At 47.6% G+C, this 26,906-nt stretch overlaps 1 protein-coding gene across 1 annotated transcript; it reads right to left on the bottom strand.

Annotated features, from left to right (window-relative positions):
* LOC133339139 (E3 ubiquitin/ISG15 ligase TRIM25-like) lies at positions 1-22,510 on the bottom strand. Its single transcript, XM_061547265.1, has 7 exons — positions 21,180-22,510; positions 19,339-19,434; positions 17,634-17,867; positions 3,850-4,083; positions 3,518-3,540; positions 2,468-2,562; positions 1-1,329 (listed from the first exon to the last, which is right to left on the bottom strand). The coding sequence occupies exons 1-7, from the start codon at positions 21,738-21,740 to the stop codon at positions 779-781; spliced, it is 1,794 nt and encodes a 597-aa protein (XP_061403249.1). The 5' UTR covers positions 21,741-22,510; the 3' UTR covers positions 1-778.
* Between the last annotated feature and the right edge of the window lie 4,396 nt (positions 22,511-26,906).

Here is a 26,906-nt window from a genome sequence, read left to right on the forward strand (position 1 = left end):
CAAACACAAAACAATACTCTGATAATTTATGCATTGTCGAACACCATATGAGACTAGGCTCCAAAGAAAGCTGTCTCTGGTGTGGACCAATCAGTTTCAAAGACAATGCATAAATTATCAGAGTATTGTTTTGTGTTTGCATTTAACTGCAAGTATTGTGGATAATGTAAGCATTATTCCTTGCAAAAGGTGTCAGTTTTGTTGCCAGAAAAAAAGGGGAAAAACCCCTATTAGTATATTTTGGTACTGGCAAAGGAGGTCCCATGATGGGTTACATGTTGTTTATGCCATTTATTGTGAAAATTCCATCACAGTTCCTATGATCACTGTTTCATTGCTTTCATGGCTTTATTTTGGTGATTTCGAAAAGTATATTGGTTTAGCCATGTTTGTGTTGTTGTAGTACAGAGTTAGACTGATGGCCTTAATCTAAGTTGTCTTGTGGTTGTTGTTGGTTGTTTGACTTGCATCCCACTGGGATTTTTGCACACATCGTTGGTGTACGGTGATTTTTTTCTGCAATATTTTGCTGTCTTTTCTTGGATTTCTGTTTGCACTCAGTCACATATTCACTTTAAGATGTTTTTGTTAATTTTGTTTGTTTTCTGTTTGTTGCGGTTGCACCCGATTCAAGAGCCGAATGGCTCACAGGGCTATACCTAATACATGAACTTGAACCTTACCTCACCCTCCGTTCCACCTTCCCTTCATCCTCACTTCACCCTCTCCTCACCATCCCCCTCTCCACCGTTTATTGGCGTTCTGTCTCTCCTCATCCTCAGGATGCACGACTTAGATCCACGATCTTCAATGGTTGATTATAATAATTCACGAACATCCCAGGGTAGAGAGGCTGCGAGAATCTCTGCCGGACCTCGTGGATCACCTCCATGGAGTCGGCGCGGTAAAACGCCAGGAGCCCCCCCTCCCAGTGCAGGTGAAGCCCGATTCTGCGGGGGGAGGGGGCCCCCCTCACCGACAGTGCAGTCTTCACTACACCATGAACCACTGAGAAGCTGTCGTCACGTTTCTCTAAACACCAGGACGCGACGCTCCCTCCCAGCAGCTGTGCAGCAACATCCCCTTTCCGTGGGATCGTCCCGTATGCGACTCCAACCCGCCACCACCGCGCGTCCCCCACGTCCACCTCCCAGTAGTGGTGGCCCGACGAGAAGCTCTCACAGCACAGGGCTTGTGCACAGCCATCAAACCGGTGTGGGTGATCGGGGCGACCCTGGGAGGCAAAGACCGCTGTCATCGTCCTGAGATCCGAGAAGATCTGGAGCTGGTTATGAGCTGAGTTTGTGTCCAGAGTCGGTGAGCAACCGTCTGTGACAACAGCGATGACAACATCACTACAGAACACCGTCATCACCATCATCCACCATCACCACCATCAACATCACCAACCATCATTTTCACCATCAACAAAAACATCACAAACATCACCAGCCATCCTCGCCATGAATATCAATGACAACAACATAAACATCACCATTACCACCATCATCAACACTATGAACATCAACATCATTATCGCATTAAGCAACAGTACCACCATCATCATCACCACCACTAGCACCATCACTACCATCACCACGACCATCACCACTATCCCCATCACCATCTTCATCACTATCACCAATATCACCAACACGGCCAGCATCATGACCATCACAACGACCATCAAAATCATCATCACCATCACTACCATGATCACCATCACCAATACCATCAGCAAAACCATCACAACCATCACCACCTATATTATTACAAATGTCACCTTCTTTATAATCACCACGACCAGCACTGCCATCACCATTCCCATAACTCACATTATCACTAACAGCATCATTACCACCATCCTCATCATGACGACTATCATTATGACCATTATCAGCATCAGGAACTCATTTGAGGTTGAAACTGCCTAGTAGAGACCCAGGACTTGATAAGATATCACCTGCCACTGATGTTAGCTATGGCGGGTAATCAAACACAGGTAACTGGGTTCGTAGTGCAGTGTGCTAACCACTAAACCACCGCTCCTCCCCCCCCCCCCCCCCACACACACATGCATATACATTCACAGGCACAAACTGCATCTCAACATCACAATTACCCCTGACTCTTAATGCTGATCATTTACCCAAGAACACCACACTGAGTCTCATGGCTGTGTTCAGTAGGGTCCTGGAATGGGCTGTGAACAAAAACAAAGATCCCCTGTGTAGCCTCAACAGACCATTGGGGCAAGTGCTGCTAGCGAGTGTCTATGAAGACCGGCACGGCACACGAGGAGGTGGGTGGCCAGCACCACACCCGACCACCTTTGTCTCCCTCGTGGCGATGTTTACACACACCAGGTAATCATTTGAGGCTGAGTCGACCTCGTGCACACACATACACGGTTATAATGTATTGTGAAGATGGCCCCATCACCCATGTTTCACACTGAAGAACTCACACATGAGTTTGGCCACAGTTCCCTCGATGCCTTTAAGTGAGGCAATGTCCTCTTGGTTGGGAGCTGAGGGTGGAGCTTTTCTAGGCTGCCCTCTCCTGTGAAAGCAGATCAGACACGGCCATCACTCACAGGATCATCACAGCTCCATCACATAGACACACATCACACAAAGCATCACGACTCACATCACAATCATTCACAGCATCACCACATACAGCATGATCACGCGCAGCATCATCACAATCAACACAACCACTCACAGATTCACCACTGACAGCATCATCACACACACAGCATCCCCACACACAGCCAGTGTCTCACTGCCCGCGCCTCGCACTCAGTGCTTGTTCTGCCTCACGGCAGATGTGGGGCGTGTGTACACAGGAATTTCCTGTTTTTGAACCAGAGGGTGGTCACGTGACCAGGAAGTTGCGATTTTAGATTTCCGCTGAACCACGCGGGCGTCGGCCAGTACAGACATAATTCAAGATGGCGGCACACATCGAGGCTCCGTGAAGACAGCTGCAGCCACCGTTGTGGGACTTTGGGAAGCATTGTCTGTAAGTTCGTTTGTGTTCTTATAATATTGGCAATGTTTCTATAATGTTAGAAGGACCTTTATAATGCTGTTATAATGTTAGGACCTTTATAATGCTGTTAAATTGTTACGATGAATGTGGGGCTTAGTTGACAATAAAGCCTGCAGCTTGCCTTGTTGTGACTTACCCGTAATCGAGTAAGTGGATTCAAACTTGTAATAACAAAATGTCTCATTCATAGACAATGTTATGATGCTGTGGTGTTTATTCATTGTGTTGGTGTTTCTGGGTATTAACAGATACTGTATCTGTGCTGTTTTCTTACCAATTTTACCTCTCTCCCGTTCAATTTCAATAAATGACGTTCGGAGTCAGATGTTCACCCTGGCTCTGAGGGTTTATTGGAAACGCGAGGTTATCTACTCAGCTAGCTCTGCAACGCAGCACAGAGTGAGGCCGAGATAGTCCCATATTGTCGTGTGTTGAGTCGTGAGTAAAAGTCGTCTTTTACCTGCACGTCTCTTCCAGGTGCCCCTATGGGAGAGAGAGAGAGATGCGTTACTGTGACTCTACCTCCATTCCCATGGGATCAGTGGATTTCCCACTGCAACACCGCAGGTTGAATAGAAACCACAAAGTCTTGGCTTCTGACATCATGAGCACCAACACTGACTTACATTGCAAACATCATCGTGAGTGGGGATGACGGCATGCAAGGACCGGGCAAAATTTCAGGCCATGCGTGACAAAGCGCAGTCGATGTGAAAACCTCATTCAGGAGCCTCAACTTTGACGCTGCCGAGGGCTCTGTACAAATAGCGACACCGGAGACTCATCGCTCACCTGCAGGAAGGCGAGCGAGTCTCTCTCCTGCGCTAGGGCCTGCAGACGAGCGGCTGCTGCCCGGAGCTCGCCGATCTCGCGCTGGTAGTGAGCGATGTTCTTCTCGATCTGGGTCAGCAGCTCGCGCTCCTTCATGGCTGCACGAGCCAGAGCCGCCTTCTCGTCCTCGTCCAGAGCTGCTCTCATGCGGGCGAACTCGCCGTTGATTCGCTGTCTCACCCCGGTCATCGATCCCTGCCAAGGCGTATGATTTGTTTTTATTAAATAATTAAGGAAAGAGTTAATTTCGCAATGGTTGATCTATGTCTTATGGAGGTGGTGTTGACACCACTCTTTCCTGAATAATAAATGGAAAAACGACTGTGGCCACACAATGCAAACTATTGCAATAAAGTAAACTTATAGAGACCCATAGATATACCTCGCAATCCATAGAGATACATAGAGATTCAGATATAGAGACCCATAGAGAAACACAGAGACACATGAAGACAAATAGGGATGCATATAGACTCATTTGAGTTAATATAGGGCAGTGTGATTGTGGTCATACAACCCAAACTATGGACCTATACTAAACCCATGGCGACACTCATAGATACATAGAGACCCATCGAGACCCGTAGAGATGCATTAACATCAATCCATACTCTTGCCACTGTGGCCATGCAACCCACATTATGGGAGACGTTTTGACCTGTAACCCCGGTGACCTGATGGAGGATGAACCCCTCCTGTGTATCACGGCCTCGGTAGCCAATGAACAATACAATTGTCACCTTTCATAACCCTGCAAATTACACGGGACTCAATCGCAAATATGACATCACAAATCTGAGAAAAATAAACAAACACTCCATCCATCTGTTCCTGGCCCGACCCCTCTGTCAAATTTTAGAACCCTTTGTGGCCCGCGAGTGAAAAAGTTTGCCCACCCCTGGTGTAGTGTATAGTAGTGTATAGTGTAGTGTATAGTGTAGTGTATAGTAGTGTAGTGTATAGTGTTGTATCTATGCTCTGTTTTCCGTTATTAATATTAAGAATAATTATATCTTTTTTTATTAAACAATGAAAACAACTCACTTCTCCTCGCAAGCACACCAGGAATCTATGAACATGGAGGGCCATTAAAACGATAAGAATTCGGTCACAGAGAGGTCATAGACATCCAGATAGACAAAAAGATCGATGGACTAACCTCCCAAGACATCTTGAGATGCACGGAGGGGGTGCAGAGTAGAGAAAAACAACTTTTGCAACTCGCGTTTTCCTTAAACGTTTTCCGTACCGAAAAGTAGAAACTTAACAAAAAAAATTAACCAACAAACAATAGGGGCTTTTTATTAGTAATTCCCTTGTATTACTCGTATTCACCGTATATATAAATATTATTTTGTATTGTATGTTTCTATCTACCTGACCAAAAAAAAAATAATAATTACGAATTCCAACAGTTAAGGAAGCGTAAGTGGAAACTTAGTTGCACTTAACCTCAGGACATTAAAATATAACTCAGAATAAACACCAATCTCTGGAGAACTAAAATTGGCGAAACCCTCTAAATAATGATGTAACGAGGATCATTACGAATATTCATTAAACATAGACGAATGATTACCACGATACTAAGACCGAAGGAACCCATAAGAAATATCAAGAATAAACGTAACACACAAGACCACATAAGGTATTGCATACATCTCCTCGACCACCTTTGTCTTCCAGCGGGGTCTGGCCTCTGAATGACCCACGCGGGGCAAGCAAGAAGGGAGCAAAAAGGTCACAAGGGGGGAGTTCGTGCTGACATTCCGAGAACATCTGTTTTTTTCTGTTTGTTTTCTCTCGCAAGAGACGCGGAGAGAGGAGAGGGTGTTCACGTTTTGAGCTAAGCACAAGCGCACATAGCGAATAAGCAGTCTGGTTCGAGTCGTGCTCAGTCTCGCAACTCGGCTTGCGACGCGGCGTTGCGACGGGGCTCGCAAGAGAGCTGGGGCAGATCATGCCTCGAGGAGAGATGGGACGACGAGACATCGTTAAGGTGACAGCCTGAGAGCAGTCTGGTTCGAGTCGTGCTCAGTCTTGCAACTCGGCTTGTGACGCAGCGTTGCGACGGGGCTCGCAAGAGAGCTGGGGCAGATCGTGCCTCGAGGAGAGATGGAACGAGGAGGGGTCGTTCGAGTCGCAGAAGTCTGAGTTCAACCTGGGTCGAGGCTGGGTTTCAGCCGTGCTCCGGCTGGCGGAGCATCGTGAGGGAGCAAACACCGATGCCGATAGCAGGTGTCGCTTCTCGCAGAACGAAGTTAAGTGCGAGTGAAGCTGGCAGCTGCACGAACAAAGGAAGCACGGAGAAGAGAGAGTGACGAGTGACAACAAGCAATCAACCTGTAAAAGGTCGGAAATCGCCGAGCGTCGACCAAGCGAGCAAAGCAAAGAGCGCGAAGCAGTGGAGAAAGCCTGATCAAACGGCTGTGAAGAAGAGGACAGCGCCAATGCATGCGCCGTGTGTTTGACACACACCGACCAACAACCAGTGAGAACAGACCAGACGTCCAGAGCGACGGCGAGCGTCGTGCAAACTCAATCGAGCAGTGGAGAAGCCGGAGGCTGCCACCAAGAGAGAGAAAGCGCCATCGAATGCGCAGTGTGTTTGATACTCAGACCGACCAACACTCAGTGGGCACAGCCGCGTCGTCCAGAGCCACAAGCCAACACAGCCTGAAGCAAGGGCGAGTGTCCGTGTGAAGTTGGCAGCGATCAAGGAGAGAGCGACAGCAGCAGCACCACCCGGGCGTCACCGAGCGTCGTGCCAACTCGTCATCTAGCAGTAGAGGGAGAGAGAGCGCAAGAGCAGCACGACTCGGATGTCACCGAGCGTCGTGCCGACTCGTGGAGGAGCTGCGCGCTATCCGACGACGGAATCATCGCACACCACGACAGCGAGCGTCGTGCAAACTCAATCGAGCAGTGGAGAGAGGAAGGCAGCACGGCTCGGTGCGGCCACGCCCAACCCAGAGAGGAACTTCGCTGGCGGCGGGTTGTATCCTCCCACACCACACAAGCTAACGACACAACTCCCGGCTCTAAGAAATTTAATTAATATTACGAGGGGACAACGCACACACAACACGCACACGAATAAGATTTTCAAAAAGTTATCCTTGCGTTTCAAAAAGGGTTGCCATTTCAAGGTGGTGCGTTCAATATCAACTGATCGTGCAAAGCAGTTGCTGCCGTCGAGTTACATGAATAAGGAATGTTTGAGTCATTCATTTTCGTTAATTGCGTAATCTTGCCCATGAATTTATTGACGTATACTTGCTTTTGCATACTAGAGTGTCATGTGTTTGTTTAGAATTAAAATTGCTTAACACCAAGTCTCGAGTGCTTCTTTCCAAGTCCATGCAAAACTGTCTTATTCCCAAGAACTGTAGCCTGTGATGAGATATGAAACTGGAGACCTAAAATAACATAACACACACTAAGATAATCGGTAAATGTTTAATCAATGATAATCGTGTTATCCTGATTGATATAACTCTGGATAAACGAAACTAAACTTAATTATCATAACTGCTCACATTAACATAATCGCAAGCATCCGCATAAATCACTACGATTATCTCCGTGATTATCATAATTTATGCATATAATCACACTCATTATCATAATTTATGCATATTTATACACACATTAACATAATTAATGCGATTTGCACATTTTTCGGAAAATTATTAATTTTTATTATTTTTATCAAAATTTCATAACCCAACACATACAACAATAGAGTAGTGTATAGTGTAGTGTGTAGTATAGTGTATAGTGTAGTGTATAGTAGTTTATAGTGTAGTGTATAGTGTAGTATATAGTGTAGTGTATAGTGTAGTGTATAGTAGCGTAGTGTATAGTGTAGTGTATAGTAGTGTATAGTGTAGTGTATAGTAGTGTATAGTGTAGTGTGTAGTGTATATAGTAGTGTATAATGTAGTGTATAGTGTAGTGTACAGTAGTGTATAGTGTAGTGTATAGTAGTGTATAGTGTAGTGTATAGTGTAGTGTATAGTGTAGTGTATAGTGTAGTGTATAGTAGTCTATAGTAGTGTATTGTGTATTGTATAGTGTAGAGTATAGTAGTGTAGTGTATTGTGTCACAGGGTACAAATACGTGGCTAAAGAAAATACACCTGCATAGGGAAAGCGGGTGATTGAAATTTTGAAACACCTGCAGCCAACAAAGTGCCAATCACCACCAGGGACTAGAGGGTGAATGGAGGAAGACCCCAGGGCTCTCCGCTCTTGAACTCCAGCCAGCAGGGAACAAGAGCGGTACCCAGAAACCGGCCACGCTTCCAGCTTGGACACCCGGTGGGGAGCAGGGAAGGGGCAATGGAGCACAAGGAGGCTGCCTCTGACACCTCCCTATGGTAAAAAGGAGCCAGGAGGCGCCGGATCGCTTCCTCTACTCCGACGACGACGGTGTCAGGCCGGCGGTAGGAGCTCGAGTGGCCTGCTCAGGTGCCATCTGTTGTGGAAGTGTAATAAAGCTCTTTGAGACGACTTCTGGAATCCGTCTTTTATTCACTTTATCAGCAGTGTGAGAGGGACAGATAGAGTGAGACGCACTGCCACATGGCAACTTGGAGCCCCGCTCCCGCGTGGCCCCTTCCTCCGTTCGTTCCCGTTCTGACCACGTGTCGTTCCTCTCTACCCCTATTTAATACCCGGGTCACGTGGTACGCTTCTGCCAATCCTCGTTAGCCTGCATCGAATCTTCCAGGCTCCCTCGTCAGCTCCCGGGACCGCGCCCCTGACTCATCTCCCCATTGGCTGAGGCCAAAGCCAGCAGAACCAATCTGCATAGCTGTCACCCTTCCATCACGTCAGGGCCATGCCCCCAGGCTTCCCCCCATTGGCTGTAAACCAGGACTGGCAGAGCCAATCACCATGACAAGTTGTGATACGTCAGTGAGCCGGTTATATTCTCATATTACAGAAGTACTGAAGGCGATCCAGAGTCTGAGACCAGGAAAGGCACCGGGCAGAGATGATCTCCCAACCGAAATGCTGAGGGAGGGTGGCGTTTGTGCACAGACTGCCCTACATGACATAACAATAGTCTGGAACACTGGACGGGTTCCGCAGGATTGGAAGGATGCCCTGGTGGTCCCCCTCTTTAAGAAGGGGGACCGCACAGACTGTAACAACTACAGGGGCATCTCACTACTTAGTGTGCCGGGAAAGGTCCTGGCAAGGATTATTCAAAATCGCCATGCTAGGCACGCGGCTTTCTAGGCAGGAGAGGCTTGTGGAGCCCCAATGCCGTTTCAGGAAAGGGCGGTCCTGCACATGCCATATTTTCTGTCCGTCTGCTACACCAGAGGTGTAAGGAATTCCAACAAGACCTACAACTCTGCTTTACTGACCTGGTCAAGGCCTATGATACCATCAGTAGGCTCTCGGTTGTTCTTCGTGCTTTCGGAGTCCCTGACCCTCTGCTCATGATCATTAAGGACCTTCATGATGGTGAGCGGGCCCGGGAAAACTACGTGGCCGGGAGTCAGAGCCATTTCCTGTTGTTGTATATGCCGCATTATGAAATTAAGATAAAGAAAAAAATGTAGGAAAATTGCGCAATTCGCATACATTATGCTAATGTAAAGAATTATATGCATACAATATGATAATTGCGGAGATAATCGTATTATTGTATGCGATTGCTTGTGATTATGTTAATATGTGCAGTTATGATAATTAGATTTAGCTTCGTTATCCAGAGTTGTATCAATCAGGATAACACGATTATCTTTGATTAAACATTTATTGATTATCTTAGTGTGTTTATGTTATGTTAGGTCTCCAAATTCATATCTCAACGCAGGTTACAGTTCTTACGAATAAGACAGTTTTGCATGGACTGGGAAAGAAGCACTCGAACATTTGGTGTTAAGCAATTTCAATTCTAAACAAACATATGGCACTCTAATATGCAAAGGCAAAAGTATATGTCAATAGATTAATCGGCAAGATTATGCAATTAACGAAAATAAATGACTAAAACATTTCTTATTCATGTAACTCGACGGCAGCAACTGTTTTGCACGATCAGCTGATATTGAACGTACCAACTTGAAATTGCAACCCTTTTCGAAACACAAAGATAACTTTTTGAAAGTCTTATTCGTGTGCGTGTTGTGTGTGCGTTGTCTCCTTGAAAAATTAATTTATTTTTAGAGCCGGGAGTTGTGTCGTTAGCTTGCAGGGGGTGGGGGAGGGGGATATACCACCAACAGCCAGAGAGGTTCTCTCTCGCTTGGGCGTGGCAGCAGCGAGCCCGTCCTGCTTTCTCTCTCCACTGCTAGATTGAGCGGCGTTGGCACGATGTTCCTTGAAGAAACTTGGTTGCTTGGCGCTTGATAGCACCCGGGGCTTGGTGCTGCTCGTGCGCTCTCTCTCTCTGCTGCTAGATTGAGCGGCGTTGGCACGATGTTCCTTGAAGAACTTGGTTGCTTGGCGCTTGATGGCGCCTGGGGCTTGGTGCTGCTCGTGCACTCTCTCTCTCCTTGATCGCTGCCAACTTCACACGGACACCCGCCCTTACTTCAGGGCTGTGTTGGCTCAGGCTCTGGACGACGCGGCTGTGCGCGCTCACCGGCTTTGAGCGCTCTGGCGATGAACGATGGCTCTCGTTGCTCATCCGCTGCTGCTCGTCCTTTGCGATGCTCGCTTGGTCGACGCTTGGCGATTTCCGCCCTTTTCTACAGGTTGATTGCTTGTTGTCACTCGTCACTCTCTCTCTCATTTCTCCGTGCTTTCCTTTGTTCGTGCAGCTGCCAGCTCCACTCGCACTTAACCACACCTCGCCACTTCGTTCCATCTCTCCTCGAGGCAAGCCTCCGCCCTGTCTCCCTTATGAGCCTCCCTCGCAACTCTGCGTCGCAAGCTTGAGTCACACCGAACACGACTCGAACCAGACTGCCATCAGACTGTCACTCTAACGACCCCTTGTCGTCCCATCTCTCCTCGAGGCACGACGCGCCCCAACTCCCTTGCGAGCCCCGTCGCAAGCCGAGAGCAAGACTGAGCGCGACTCGAACCAGACTGCACTGCGTGATGTGCGTTTGTGTTTAAAACCCAAAAACGTGAAAAAAACCCCTCCCCTCTGCGCATCTCTTGCGAGAGAAAAACAACCGAAAACAGACGTCCCCCCCTCGCGACCCTTTGACCCCTCCTCCCCCTGAGTGGGTCACCCCGAGGCCAGACCCCTCTCTATTTGATGGCTGGCATGTTTGTGCCGAACCGTTAGAAGACAAAGGTTGATGGGGAGGTCCTGACGTTTGCTGTTTTTGGTGGCATTCCACTTTCCCAGACGCCCGGCGTGGAATGCGGCGAGTAGTGGGTTGTTTTCATTATTTAATTATAAAATATATATAAAAAAAATTTGGCCTAATTATTCTTAATATATATTTTTTTTAAAAGGGGCATAGATACAACACTGTACACCTTGGGATGCGACAGGGATGTCCTCTTGCTCCCACATTATTTAACATCTATTTTGACCACGTAGTTCGTGAAGGCTTCAATAGCTGTACCGGAGGAATTTCCATCTGGTCCAGATATAATGGGAGGCTGATCGATGCCCGGGTGCGGTCAAGGGATGACTCCCTATTACTCAACCATGTTACGTATGCCAATGATCTGGTGAATGCTGCTCACTCAGAGGAGGAGTTGGAGGTGCTACTGCTGAACCTGGAGCTTGCCACCGGGAGTTGGGGCCTTACCATCAGCCCCACCAAAACTAAGCACCTGCCTGGGTATTTTGTACCATCGGACACTCCACCCCCACAACTCCCAATTAGTGATGGGGCAGTTGTGGAGAGAGTGTAGAGTTTCCTATACCTGGGCAGTGTGCTCAACCGGCTCCGGTTTAACAGCAGAGGTCTCACTCCGAATCAGTCAATCGGCATTATCTTTTCATTGGTTGCGTAACGCTGTGTGGGAGCTAACTTCAGTTCAGTTCATTGATTAGGTATAGCCCTGCGAGCCATTCGGCTCTTGATCGGGTGCAACCGCAACAAATAAAAACATGAACAAGAAACATCTGAAAGTGATTACGTGCAACAGAAAAATCCAGGAAAAAACAGCAAAGTCTTCCAGATAAAGCACCGTATATCAATGCTGTGTGAAAAAATCCCGATGGGATGCAAGTCAAACAATAACAACCATAAGACGATTTAGATTATCAGTATAACTCTATACTACAACAAACAAATATGGCTAAACCAGAACCTTTTCGAAATCACCAAAATAAAGCTACAAAAACAATGTAACAGTGATCATAGGAACTGTGATTCCAATTTAACAATAAACGATACACATAACATGTACGACCAAACTTTGCAACCATAGCTAGCTGCATGAGTCACTGCATAACAGCAGGAGTATCAGTAGGAATATCAAACATTTTCAATGTATCTTTAAAGATTAGCACACTATAATCAAAACACAAGATGTTACTTTGCAGCAGTCATCCGGAGCGATACATTTGATTTCAGGCCACTGAATAGCAGTGGCAGCGAGGGTGGACAACTCCTCTAGAGCATCTTCTTGGTTCTTTCGGTAAAGTCACGTAGAAAGAAATAAAAAAATAATAAAAAGAAAACATAATAAAATTATTCTCACGAGGTTTCGGCCACAACGCAAGTAGCCGTCTTCAGGTGAAGAACAGGTCTGTCAAGGAGACAGAATTATTTTATTATGTTTTATTTTTATTATTTTATTAATTTATTTCTACGTGACTTTACCGAAAGAACCAAGATGACTCCCTGCAGTCACGAAAGCTTTAAATCGAAATCCTCTAGAGCAGTTTTGAGTGAATATCTCATAAGTAGTGATTGAAGTTGCAGTTTATTGGAAATAGCATTCCAGACCCTGGGGGCTTTAATAGCAAAGGCCCTTGCTCCAGTATTTGTACGGCAATAGGGAATGTGAAGCTGGCAAATGAGCGAAGACCTTAGGTCAAATTTGTTCTTTGAAACAGAGAAGAGATCCAGTAGGTAGTCTGCGGATTTTTTGTCGTCATACGCATCATGAGATGCGGCGTCATTTCATAGACAATCAGTACATTGCACACCATTGGGTGGCAAAAACGTCGTCTTCCTCATGCTCACATTTCCCTCATGATGCATATTACGACCAACGAAGGTGGCGTCTCTCGCTCCGCACGAAGCTTCAGGTCTTCTCGGCCACAGTCATTCCCTTCCTTCTCTATGCTTGCGAAACGTGGACCCCCCTAATGGAGCATCTTCGCCAATTGTTAATATTTAGGCTGGCCTGCCTACGATCCATCCTGGGTTTAACCAGGCTGGATTGTGTGAGAAGCTCACAAATCCTTGAAAGATCTGGACAAGGCCCCATCGTTGAGCTCCTCCGGCAGGCAAGGCTGCGTTGGCTGGGCCATGTAGACCGCCTGCCCAGCCACCGCATGCCTAAACAACTTTTGTTTGGCCGGATCGAGGGGGCTAAACGGGTGTGGCACGGGCTCCAGAAGAGATGGAGTGATGTGGTACAGGAGGACGTGAAGGACGCTACTGGGCAGTTGGAGGCAGTCGCCCTCCAACAACAACGGAGGGCGGAGAAGTGACGCTCACAACAACAAGCGGAGCGTTGGGTGGCTAAAGCGCAGCAAGTTGGCACAGTAGGGGGCACAGCTGGTGCATCAGCCAGTCGTCTCAGTCAGTCGACCTGTGGCATCTGGGTCTGCGCCGTGACCTCTTTGCCAGCGGGCGTTCGACACTTCACGTGGTAGCTTCAAGGTGCACATGGCCTGGCACAAGCGTCGTGACGTCACCGCCACTTAGTGGCGAATGGCGGTTGTTGTTGATAGTGATGATGATGGGGTGATGATGATGCTGGTGATGGTGACGATGGTGCTGATGGTGAATCGCAGGGATGAGGAGGCGTGGTGACGTGAGCGCGCACTGCAGGCAAAGGAGCGGACACACGAACCTGCGATTTGAACTGCACCGGCAACATTGCTCACGCACGCCAACCTGAACCTCACCCTCCCCCCTCACCCTACCCCTCCATGCTCACCTCTCCCTTCCCTCAATTTTCACCTCCCCCTCACCCTCATCTAACCTCACCCTCCGTTCCACCTTACCCTCACCCTCGCTTCACCCTCTCCTCACTATCCCGCTTCTCCACCGTTTAGTGGGTTACGTGTTGTTTATGCCATTTATTGTAAAAATTCCGTCACAGTTCCTATGATCACTGTTTCATTGCTTTCATAGCTTTATTTTTGTGATTTCGAAAAGTATATTGGTTTAGCCACGTTTTTGTTGTTGTAGTACAGAGTTAGACTGATGGCCTTAATCTGAGTTGTCTTGTGGTTGTTGTTGGTTGTTTGACTTGCATCCCACTGGGATTTTTGCACACAGCGTTGGTGTACACGGTGTTTTTTTCTGCAATGTTTTGCTGTCTTTTCTCGGATTTCTGTTTGCACTTGTCACATATTCACTTTAAGATGTTTTTGTTCATGTTTTTTGTTTGTTGCGGTTGCACCCGATTCAAGAGCCGAACGGCTCACAGGGCTACACCTAATACATGAACTTGAACTTGAACCTAACCTCACCCTCCGTTCCACCTGCCCCTCACTCTCACTTCGCCCTCTCCTCACCATCCCCCTCTCCACCGTTTATTGGGTTTCTATCTCTCTTCATCCTCAGGATGCACGACTCAGATCCACGATCTTCAATGGTTCATTATAATTATGCACACACATCCCAGGGTAGAGAGGCTGCAAGAATCTCTGCCGAACCTCGTGGATCACCTCCATGGAGTCAGCGCGGTAAAACGCCAGGAGCCCCCCCTCCCAGTGCAGGTGAAGCCCGATTCTGCGGGGGGAGGGGGCCCCCCTCACCGACAGTGCAGTCTTCACTCCACCATGAAACACTGAGAAGTTTTTGCCACATTTCTCTAAACACCAGGATGCGTCGCTCCCTCCCAGCAGCTGTGCAGCACGATCCCCTTTCCGTGGGATCGTCCCGTATGCGACTCCAACACGCCACCACCGCGCGTCCCCCACGTCCACCTCCCAGTAGTGGTGGCCCGACGAGAAGCTCTCACAGCACAGGGCTTGTGCACAGCCATCAAACCGGTGTGGGTGATCGGGGCGACCCTGGGAGGCAAAGACCGCTGTCATCGTCCTGAGATCCGAGAAGATCTGGAGCTGGTTATGAGCTGAGTTTGTGTCCAGAGTCGGTGAGCAACCGTCTGTGACAACAGCGATGACAACATCACTACAGAACACCGTCATCACCATCATCCACCATCACCACCATCAACATCACCAACCATCATTTTCACCATCAACAAAAACATCACAAACATCACCAGCCATCCTCGCCATGAATATCAATGACAACAACATAAACATCACCATTACCACCATCATCAACACTATGAACATCAACATCATTATCGCATTAAGCAACAGTACCACCATCATCATCACCACCACTAGCACCATCACTACCATCACCACGACCATCACCACTATCCCCATCACCATCTTCATCACTATCACCAATATCACCAACACGGCCAGCATCATGACCATCACAACGACCATCAAAATCATCATCACCATCACTACCATGATCACCATCACCAATACCATCAGCAAAACCATCACAACCATCACCACCTATATTATTACAAATGTCACCTTCTTTATAATCACCACGACCAGCACTGCCATCACCATTCCGAATAACTCACATTATCACTAACAGCATCATTACCACCATCCTCATCATGACGACTATCATTATGACCATTATCAGCATCAGGAACTCATTTGAGGTTGAAACTGCCTAGTAGAGACCCAGGACTTGATAAGATATCACCTGCCACTGATGTTAGCTATGGCGGGTAATCAAACACAGGTAACTGGGTTCGTAGTGCAGTGTGCTAACCACTAAACCACCGCTCCCCCCCCCCCCCCACACACACATGCATATACATTCACAGGCACAAACTGCATCTCAACATCACAATTACCCCTGACTCTTAATGCTGATCATTTACCCAAGAACACCACACTGAGTCTCATGGCTGTGTTCAGTAGGGTCCTGGAATGGGCTGTGAACAAAAACAAAGATCCCCTGTGTAGCCTCAACAGACCATTGGGGCAAGTGCTGCTAGCGAGTGTCTATGAAGACCGGCACGGCACACGAGGAGGTGGGTGGCCAGCACCACACCCGACCAACTTTGTCTCCCTCGTGGCGATGTTTACACACACCAGGTAATCATTTGAGGCTGAGTCGACCTCGTGCACACACATACACGGTTATAATGTATTGTGAAGATGGCCCCATCACCCATGTTTCACACTGAAGAACTCACACATGAGTTTGGCCACAGTTCCCTCGATGCCTTTAAGTGAGGCAATGTCCTCTTGGTTGGGAGCTGAGGGTGGAGCTTCTCTAGGCTGCCCTCTCCTGTGAAAGCAGATCAGACACGGCCATCACTCACAGGATCATCACAGCTCCATCACATAGACACACATCACACAAAGCATCACGACTCACATCACAATCATTCACAGCATCACCACATACAGCATGATCACGCGCAGCATCATCACAATCAACACAACCACTCACAGATTCACCACTGACAGCATCATCACACACACAGCATCCCCACACACAGCCAGTGTCTCACTGCCCGCGCCTCGCACTCAGTGCTTGTTCTGCCTCACGGCAGATGTGGGGCGTGTGTACACAGGAATTTCCTGTTTTTGAACCAGAGGGTGGTCACGTGACCAGGAAGTTGCGATTTTAGATTTCCGCTGAACCACGCGGGCGTCGGCCATTACAGACATAATTCAAGATGGCGGCACACATCGAGGCTCCGTGAAGACAGCTGCAGCCACCGTTGTGGGACTTTGGGAAGCATTGTCTGTAAGTTCGTTTGTGTTCTTATAATATTGGCAATGTTTCTATAATGTTAGAAGGACCTTTATAATGCTGTTATAATGTTAGGACCTTTATAATGCTGTTAAATTGTTACGATGAATGTGGGGCTTAGTTGACAATAAAGCCTGCAGCTTGCCTTGTTGTGACTTACCCGTAATCGAGTAAGTGGATTCAAACTTGTAATAACAAAATGTCTCATTCATAGACAATGTTATGATGCTGTGGTGTTTATTCATTGTGTTGGTGTTTCTGGGTATTAACAGATGCTGTATCTGTGCTGTTTTCTTACCAATTTTACCTCTCTCCCGTTCAATTTCAATAAATGACGTTCGGAGTCAGATGTTCACCCTGGCTCTGAGGGTTTATTGGAAACGCGACGTTATCTACTCAGCTAGCTCTGCAACGCAGCACAGAGTGAAGCCGAGATAGTCCCATATTGTCGTGTGTTGAGTCGTGAGTGAAAGTCGTCTTTTACCTGCACGTCTCTTCCAGGTGCCCCTATGGGAGAGAGAGAGAGATGCGTTACTGTGACTCTACCTCCATTCCCATGGGATCAGTGGATTTCCCACTGCAACACCGCAGGTTGAATAGAAACCACAAAGTCTTGGCTTCTGACATCATGAGCACCAACACTGACTTACATTGCAAACATCATCGTGAGTGGGGATGACGGCATGCAAGGACCGGGCAAAATTTCAGGCCATGCGTGACAAAGCGCAGTCGATGTGAAAACCTCATTCAGGAGCCTCAACTCTGACGCTGCCGAGGGCTCTGTGCAAATAGCGACACCGGAGACTCATCGCTCACCTGCAGGAAGGCGAGCGAGTCCCTCTCCTGCGCTAGGCCCTCCAGACGAGCGGCTGCTGCCTGGAGCTCGCCGATCTCGCGCTGGTAGTGAGCGATGTTCTTCTCGATCTGGGTCAGCAGCTCGCGCTCCTTCTTGGCCGCACGAGCCAGAGCCGCCTTCTCGTCCTCGTCCAGAGCTGCTCTCATGTGGGCGAACTCGCCATTGATTCGCTTCCTCACCCCGGTCATCGATCCCTGGCAGGGCGTATGATTTGTTTTTATTAAATAATTAAGGGAGGAGTTAATTTCACAACAATTAATCAATGTCTTAGGGAGGTGGCGTTTACACCTCTCTTTCCTCAATCATAAATGGAAAAGCGACTCTGGCCACACAAAGCAAACTATGGGCCATAAAGTAAACATAGAGACCCATAGATATACCTCGCGATCCATAGAGATAAAGACTCAGATATAGAGACCCATAGAGAAACACAGACACATGGAGACGAATAGAGATGCATTGAGACCCATTTGAGTCAATCTAGGATATTGTGACTGTGGTCATACAACCCAAACTATGGACTGTATACTAAACTCATGGAGACACTCAGGGATACATAGAGACCCATCGAGACCCATAGAGATGCATTAACATAAATCCACAGTATTGCCACTGTGACCATGCAACCCACAATATGGGAGACGTTTTGACCTGTAACCCCGGTGATCTGATGGAGGATGAACCCCTCCTGTGCATCACGGCCTCGGTAGCCAATGAACAATACAATTGTCACCTATCATAACCCTGCAAATTACACAGGACTCAATCGCAAATATTACATCACAAATCTGCGAAAAATAAGAAATTTAAATAATAATTAAATATGAACCCCATCTTTTCAAAGAGTTGCGCAAGGTGTGTGTAATGCAAGTAGAGTGACAAAGCAAAAGGTCGTCATTGAAGCTGTCTGATCAGCAACGCTTCCAAGCTGTATTCCTACCACAAAACAAGCCCAGCTGGGACTAGACACGAGAGCTGGGTTTCGTGACTGGGCAGTGATAAGATCGGTGCACTGATGAGAATTGGACATGCAACTTGGTGACCTTACCTCGAAGTGTCTCTGTGCTTTGTCGGATACTCTATTTATATTCAAATGAACTTTAATGCTCACATCGCACATTGCAATATACTGAATGGGAGTGTACTATGTGAATAGGTTACGTGAATATGCAAATTGTATAAAGCACACTGCGTGCATTCAGTGTATTGCGTGGTTGTGGCTTTACAGATATTACTCGTTACTGATGTTAGTCATCGCTGGGAGTTGATCTCAGGTGACTTTGGTTCATAGCACAATGCGATACTTATTGTAAAACATATATATAATGTGAACCCTGCTACCAATTAACTGGTTAACAGGTATGTGCCACCTCATCTGGCCAGATTAGATGAATATATAACAAGATGAAGTGGCAGTTCACATGGGGATATCAGGCCCCCATTCCAAGAATATGAAATCTCCACGACTGATTCAGTTCCTCATTGAAGATGAGAATCACTTATTTGCTTGTCCTGGGTATTGATGCGCATTGACCGTTGTGTCTTTAGTCCCACGATGTGTTCAGATCCAATGGAAGTCCACGTGAATGAATGGAGTTGTCCTCCATCACAAACCCTACTCAGGGTGGAGTTACGAGGTCACAGGGTCCGTTCCAGATGCGGTACCTGCACGTCCCTGCGAGTGGCCTCCATCCACCTCACGGACTCCTCCGCCTCCCTCCTCTTCTCCTCCACCGCCCGCGTCTCCTCTCCCACTTGTTTCTGTGAGACGTCACCAAGGGAGACTCCACTCACTCTCTGAGCGCCCCCTCTCACCCCCGCTCCACGCGAACCCCTCCACAGTGAGGGTTCCATCTCCAGGCTGCTGCGACCCTGTGCAGCAATGGAGGCTGGGGGAGCGAGCGCTGCAGGAAACCGATTTCACGAGGAGCTCAAACGCCTCCTGGAGCATTTTGCGTTTAGTTGTCATTCCCCCGCACCTCCGATAAGCACGGTTGACTACGTTTTGTGCACTCTCTGTTCCAGCTACTCCCCTCCGGCAGAAGCCTGCGGTCCATCAGGATCAAAACCTCACGTCATAAAAACAGTTTCTTCCCATCCGCTGTTGGCCTCTTCAGCAAGGCCAAGGGCTTAAAATGACCTTAACACTTTAACATTTTATCTACAAAATTACACCTTGCCATATTTACAACATGTTACCCTATTTGTATTTTAAGATTGTATATTACGGCTAGTTTACATTTTATATTGTATACTTATTAAAACTTTTACATACTTTAGCCCCTTAGTATTAGTTAGACTTTGTAATTTTAGTATAGTTAGACTGTATACGACTTATTTAAGTTTTAAGATTCCTACATGTTGAATGTATGCACCTTCCTGCCATAGTAAATTCCTTGCCTGTGCAAACTTTCATGGCGAATAAAACCCTATCTGATTCTGATTATTGCTGGGATCACATAGCACGCGCAGGAGCCTAAGCCTGTGGACCCAATCACTCTCCACTGGTACCTGAGTCGTGGGCAGGGCTACCTGAGCAGTGAGTGGGGCTCTGAGTAGTGAGTAGGGCTCTGAGCAGTCGGGGGAAAAGGCGCTGCAAAATGTTAATCTGCCTTGCCTGGTATATAGGAGGTCGTGGTTTCGATCCTGACCCTGACACCTGTATATGTGGAGTTTGTTCTCCCCATGGTCACATGGATTTTTGTCCAGGACCTCCGGGTTTTCCCTCTACATTTAGAAACGTGCGTTTAGAGTATTTGGCTGCTATGAATTTCGACTTGATAAGCCACTTCTTTGAGCTGTCATTTGTTGCCAGGTTTGCTTCTGAAAAAGAGCTACATAGCTCAGTGAGCTTCATCTGCTAAAATAAAAAAAGTTTTAGTTTAGTTTCACATGGCACAAGGAAGGGCTGCAATGTCACTGTTGAGTGTCGGAGAAATTCGGTAGAGAGCATCTTAATAAAAATATAAATACGGTCACGAAATACTTGGTCTGTCACAATCACGCGACATTTCTGGAACACCAAGTCCAGTGACCCGGTAGCTGCTGTAGAGTGCGGCACTAAACTGGTACAGACCGGCACGAGGCTACCAAGCGGTGAGCACTGCAGCTCACGCAGTCCCAGTCGTTTTACATTTCGTTTACATTTTGGGGAATACTCCTCTATTCCACAAACCACTTTTGTATACAAACCAAAGTCTGTGCACTCACGTCATTTTGAGAAAACTTTGTACGCATTAAAGTCCTTCAGTTTTATAAAATATACTAAGAGCATATTTATACATTTGTCCGATAACAGGATTGATAACATGTTTTCATATTATTTATGCACTATGACAACCTCAGCATACTTTATATTAAATCAAGATTGTTAAAATTTGAAGAAACAATGGGAAGCTGAGAGAGGAATGATATAATATTTAGTTGGATATTATTGTTCCGTTAGTACTTGAAAATGATGACTTCTCGCAGGAGAGGCTCCCACTCACACACGCAGACCGTCTCACCTCCCGTGTCTTGTGCTCATCCTCCAGCGTAGCCACATCGTGACCCTTGTGGTCTCCTGCGATGGTGCAGGTTATGCAGACCAAGCTCTTGTCCTGTCGGCAGTAAAACTCTAGCTCCTTTCTGTGCGTCTTGCACTTGCGGTCTTCAGGATTCGTGGCTGGAGCCACCAGAATGTGGTCCTTGAACTTCGGGTTCTCCTGATGAGGCTTTACATGAGTCACACAGTAGGAGGTATCACACCTGAGGCAGGTTTTTAAGGCAGCGGTCGTGCCATCGTTACAGAAGTCACACAAGACCACTGTGGCTATTTTCTCTGCAGCACTGCGCTGCTCCACCAGGTTGGCGAGAGTGAAGTTCTTGCTCAGCTTGGGCCTCTGAAGGAAAGTCACTCGGCACTGTGGGCAGGAAAAGGACTTAGTCGCATCCCAGGCGCCCTCCACGCACTTGAGGCAGAACGAGTGGCCGCAACTGAGCGTGCAGGGGCAGCGGAAGGCGTCCAGGCAGATGGGGCAGGTCAACTCCCCTAGAGCCTCGCTACCACTGGGAGCCGCACTCGCCATGATCCTGTGGCTCCACTCAGAGACAGGGCGCTGGTTGCAGATCAGGCAGTCGCTGTCTGTAGCTCAGGCAGTCTCTGTCTGTAGCTCAGGCAGTCTCTGGCTCTATCTCGACAGTAGCTGGCTGCGTATGATACGCAAACACAGTAACAAGCCTCGTGAATGTGAGAAAGAGAAGTGCGGTACAAACACTTTCGGTTTTATTTATATATCATATCACGTGACACGCCCTGGAATGTGTTGACACTATCCATCTCCATTCCCACCCCTGACATCCCTTACAAGGCTTACATACACAACACATACACTCCCATGCCACACTCGTACATTGCAGAGCTTAGAGGGACCCATTTTTCAGTCTCGACTCACTGCTGTCTCACAGTGCATTTTACCGCTCGGCCATTTTATTCTACTGCTGACGTTTAGTGTCTCTTATGTATGTGTAGAGTAGTAACTCGGCGGGAGACGACTTCACGGGTAGCACACTCTTTTATTTCACCAACTTATAGTTACACGGGTGACTAACACCCACTCAGTTACACGGGTGACTAACACCCACTTAGCTACTCGGGTGACTAACACCCACTCAGCTACACGGGTGACTAACACCCACTTAGCTATTTGGGTGACTAACACCCACTCAGCTACACGGGTGACTAACACCCACTTAGCTACTCGGGTGACTAACACCCACTCAGCAACACTGACACGGGCTCTTACGCCCCGTAGCCTTCCGGAACACACCCGGCCGGGGTGTCCGTCTCGGCTCTGGGTACCACCGTCCCGACCCACACGGGCGTTTGACTACGGGTCCCACAGTCTCGGCTCCGAGCCACACAGGGCCCCGGTCCTGACAAGGACGGCGGGACTAGGGGTCTCGGGCCACTACCTCCTCCACTCCGTCTTCGGTCTTCAACTGGTTAACAACGACCTCGAGTGCTCTCGCGCGTCCCCCTTTATGCACCTCCTGCGGACGTCGCTGAGAGCACCCATCCTATTTGACCAATCACCGCGCGCTGGCTACGATCCTCTTTTCCCACCTCGTGTCAGCGCGCCTCACCACCGGCGCGCGCGTCCATACCACGCCCACATCGCGTGCCCAACCCCGCGCCCCGTGATCCATCACTGTCGGCGGACGTCAACACCACCACTACATATGCGTCGTTTTTATTTCATTGCAGGCTTCGCGAGTCTTTTTGTTGTTAATTCTCACTCCACTGCTGTATCAACACAGTGCTGGTGATCTACCAGTCTCTATCACTCCACTGCTGTATCAACACAGTGCTGTTGATCTACCAGTCTCTATCACTCCACTGCTGTATCAACACAGTGCTGGTGATCTACCAGTCTCTATCACTCCACTGCTGTATCAACACAGTGCTGATGATCTACCAGTCTCTATCACTCCACTATTGTATCAATACAGTGCTGCTGATCTACCAGTCTCTATCACTCCACTGCTGTATCAATACAGTGCTGGTGATCTACCAGTCTCTATCACTCCACCGCTGTATCAACACAGTGCTGGTGATCTACCAGTCTCTATCACTCCACTGCTGTATCAACACAGTGATGGTGATCTACCAGTCTCTATCACTCCACTGCTGTATCAACACAGTGCTGGTGATCTACCAGTCTCTATCACTCCACTGCTGTATCAATACAGTGCTGCTGATCTACCAGTCTCTATCACTCCACTGCTGTATCAATACAGTGCTGGTGATCTACCAGTCTCTATCACTCCACTGCTGTATCAACACAGTGCTGCTGATCTACCAGTCTATCACACCACCGCTGTATCAACACAGTGCTGGTGATCTACCAGTCTCTATCACTCCACTGCTGTATCAATACAGTGCTGGTGATCTATCAGTCTCTATCACTCAACCGCTGTATCAATACAGTGCTGGTGATCTACCAGTCTATATCACTCCACTGCTGTATCAATACAGTGCTGGTGATCTACCAGTCTATATCACTCCACTGCTGTATCAACACAGTGCTGGTGATCTAACAGTCTCTATCACTCCACTGCTGTATCAATACAGTGCTGCTGATCTACCAGTCTCTATCACTCCACTGCTGTATCAATACAGTGCTGGTGATCTACCAGTCTCTATCACTCCACTGCTGTATCAATACAGTGCTGGTGATCTACCAGTCTCTATCACTCCACTGCTGTATCAACACAGTGCTGGTGATCTATCAGTCTCTATCACTGCACTGCTGTATCAACACAGTGCTGGTGATCTACCAGTCTCTATCACTCCACTGCTGTATCAACACAGTGCTGGTGATCTACCAGTCTCTATCACTCCACTGCTGTATCAACACAGTGCAGGTGATCTATCAGTCTCTATCACTGCACTGCTGTATCAACACAGTGCTGGTGATCTACCAGTCTCTATCACTCCACTGCTGTATCAACACAGTGCTGGTGATCTACCAGTCTCTATCACTCCACTGCTGTATCAATACAGTGCAGGTGATCTATCAGTCACTATCACTGCACTGCTGTATCAATACAGTGCAGGTGATCTATCAGTCACTATCACTCCACTGCTGTATCAATACAGTGCTGGTGATCTATCAGTCACTATCACTGCACTGCTGTATCAATACAGTGCAGGTGATCTATCAGTCACTATCACTGCACTGCTGTATCAATACAGTGCTGGTGATCTACCAGTCTCTATCACTCCACTGCTGTATCAACACAGTGCTGGTGATCTACCAGTCTCTATCACTCCACTGCTGTATCAACACAGTGCTGGTGATCTACCAGTCTCTATCACTCCACTGTTGTATCAACACAGTGCTGGTGATCTACCAGTCTCTATCACTCCACTGCTGTATCAATACAGTGCTGGTGATCTACCAGTCTCTATCACTCCACTGCTGTATCAATACAGTGCTGGTGATCTACCAGTCTCTATCACTCCACTGCTGTTTCAACACAGTGCTGGTGATCTACCAGTCTCTATCACTCCACCGCTGTATCAATACAGTGCTGATGATCTACCAGTCTCTATCACTCCACTGCTGTATCAACACAGTGCTGGTGATCTACCAGTCTCTATCACTCCACCGCTGTATCAATACAGTGCTGATGATCTACCAGTCTCTATCACTCCACTGCTGTATCAACATAGTGCTGGTGATCTACCAGTCTCTATCACTCCACTGCTGTATCAACACAGTGCTGGTGATCTACCAGTCTCTATCACTCCACTGCTGTATCAACACAGTGCTGGTGATCTACCAGTCTCTATTACTCCACTGCTGTATCAACATAGTGCTGGTGATCTACCAGTCTCTATCACTCCACTGCTGTATCAACATAGTGCTGGTGATCTACCAGTCTCTATCACTCCACTGCTGTATCAACATAGTGCTGATGATCTACCAGTCTCTATCACTCCACTGCTGTATCAACACAGTGCTGGTGATCTACCAGTCTCTATCACTCCACCGCTGTATCAATACAGTGCTGATGATCTACCAGTCTCTATCACTCCACTGCTGTATCAACACAGTGCTGGTGATCTACCAGTCTCTATCACTCCACTGCTGTATCAACATAGTGCTGGTGATCTACCAGTCTCTATCACTCCACTGCTGTATCAACACAGTGCTGGTGATCTACCAGTCTCTATCACTCCACTGCTGTATCAATACAGTGCTGATGATCTACCAGTCTCTATCACTACACTGTTGTATCAACACAGTGCTGGTGATCTACAAATCTCTATCACTCCACCGCTGTATCAATACAGTGCTGATGATCTACCAGTCTCTATCACTACACTGCTGTATCAACACAGTGCTGGTGATCTACCAGTCTCTATCACTCCACCGCTGTATCAATACAGTGCTGATGATCTACCAGTCTCTATCACTCCACTGCTGTATCAACACAGTGCTGGTGATCTACCAGTCTCTATCACTCCACTGCTGTATCAACACAGTGCTGGTGATCTACCAGTCTCTATCACTCCACCGCTGTATCAATACAGTGCTGATGATCTACCAGTCTCTATCACTCCACTGCTGTATCAATACTGTGCTGGTGATCTACCAGTCTCTATCACTCCACTGCTGTATCAATACAGTGCTGGTGATCTACCAGTCTCTATCACTCCACTGCTGTATCAATACAGTGCTGCTGATCTACCAGTCTCTATCACTCCACTGCTGTATCAATACAGTGCTGGTGATCTACCAGTCTCTATCACTCCACTGCTGTATCAACACAGTGCTGGTGATCTACCAGTCTCTATCACTCTACTGCTGTATCAACACAGTGCTGGTGATCTATCAGTCTCTATCACTCCACTGCTGTATCAACACAGTGCTGGTGATCTATCAGTCTCTATCACTCCACTGCTGTATCAATACAGTGCTGGTGATCTACCAGTCCCTATCACTCCACTGCTGTATCAACACAGTGCTGGTGATCTATCAGTCTCTATCACTCCACTGCTGTATCAATATAGTGCTGGTGATCTACCAGTTTCTATCACTCCACTGCTGTATCAACACCGTGCTGATGATCTACCAGTCTCTATCACTCCACTGCTGTATCAACACAGTGCTGGTGATCTACCAGTCTTTATCACTCCACTGCTGTATCAACACAGTGATGGTGATCTACCAGTCTCTATCACTACACTGTTGTATCAATACAGTGCTGGTGATCTACCAGTCTCTATCACTCCACTGCTGTATCAATACAGTGCTGGTGATCTACCAGTCTCTATCACTCCACTGCTGTATCAATACAGTGCTGGTGATCTACCAGTCTCTATCACTCCACTGCTGTATCAACACAGTGCTGGTGATCTACCAGTCTCTATCACTCCACTGCTGTATCAATACAGTGCTGATGATCTACCAGTCTCTATCACTCCACTGTTGTATCAACACCGTGCTGATGATCTACCAGTCTCTATCACTCCACTGCTGTATCAATACAGTGCTGGTTATCTACCAGTCTCTATCACTACACTGCTGTATCAACACAGTGCTGGTGATCTACCAGTCTCTATCACTCCACTGCTGTATCAACACCGTGCTGATGATCTACCAGTCTCTATCACTCCACTGCTGTATCAACACAGTGCTGGTGATCTACCAGTCTCTTTCACTCCACTGCTGTATCAATACAGT

This window comes from Lethenteron reissneri, unplaced genomic scaffold (genome assembly GCF_015708825.2).
Source record: "Lethenteron reissneri isolate LAM-NWPU_2019-01 unplaced genomic scaffold, ASM1570882v1 scaffold_1640, whole genome shotgun sequence".
Lineage (NCBI taxonomy): Eukaryota > Metazoa > Chordata > Hyperoartia > Petromyzontiformes > Petromyzontidae > Lethenteron > Lethenteron reissneri.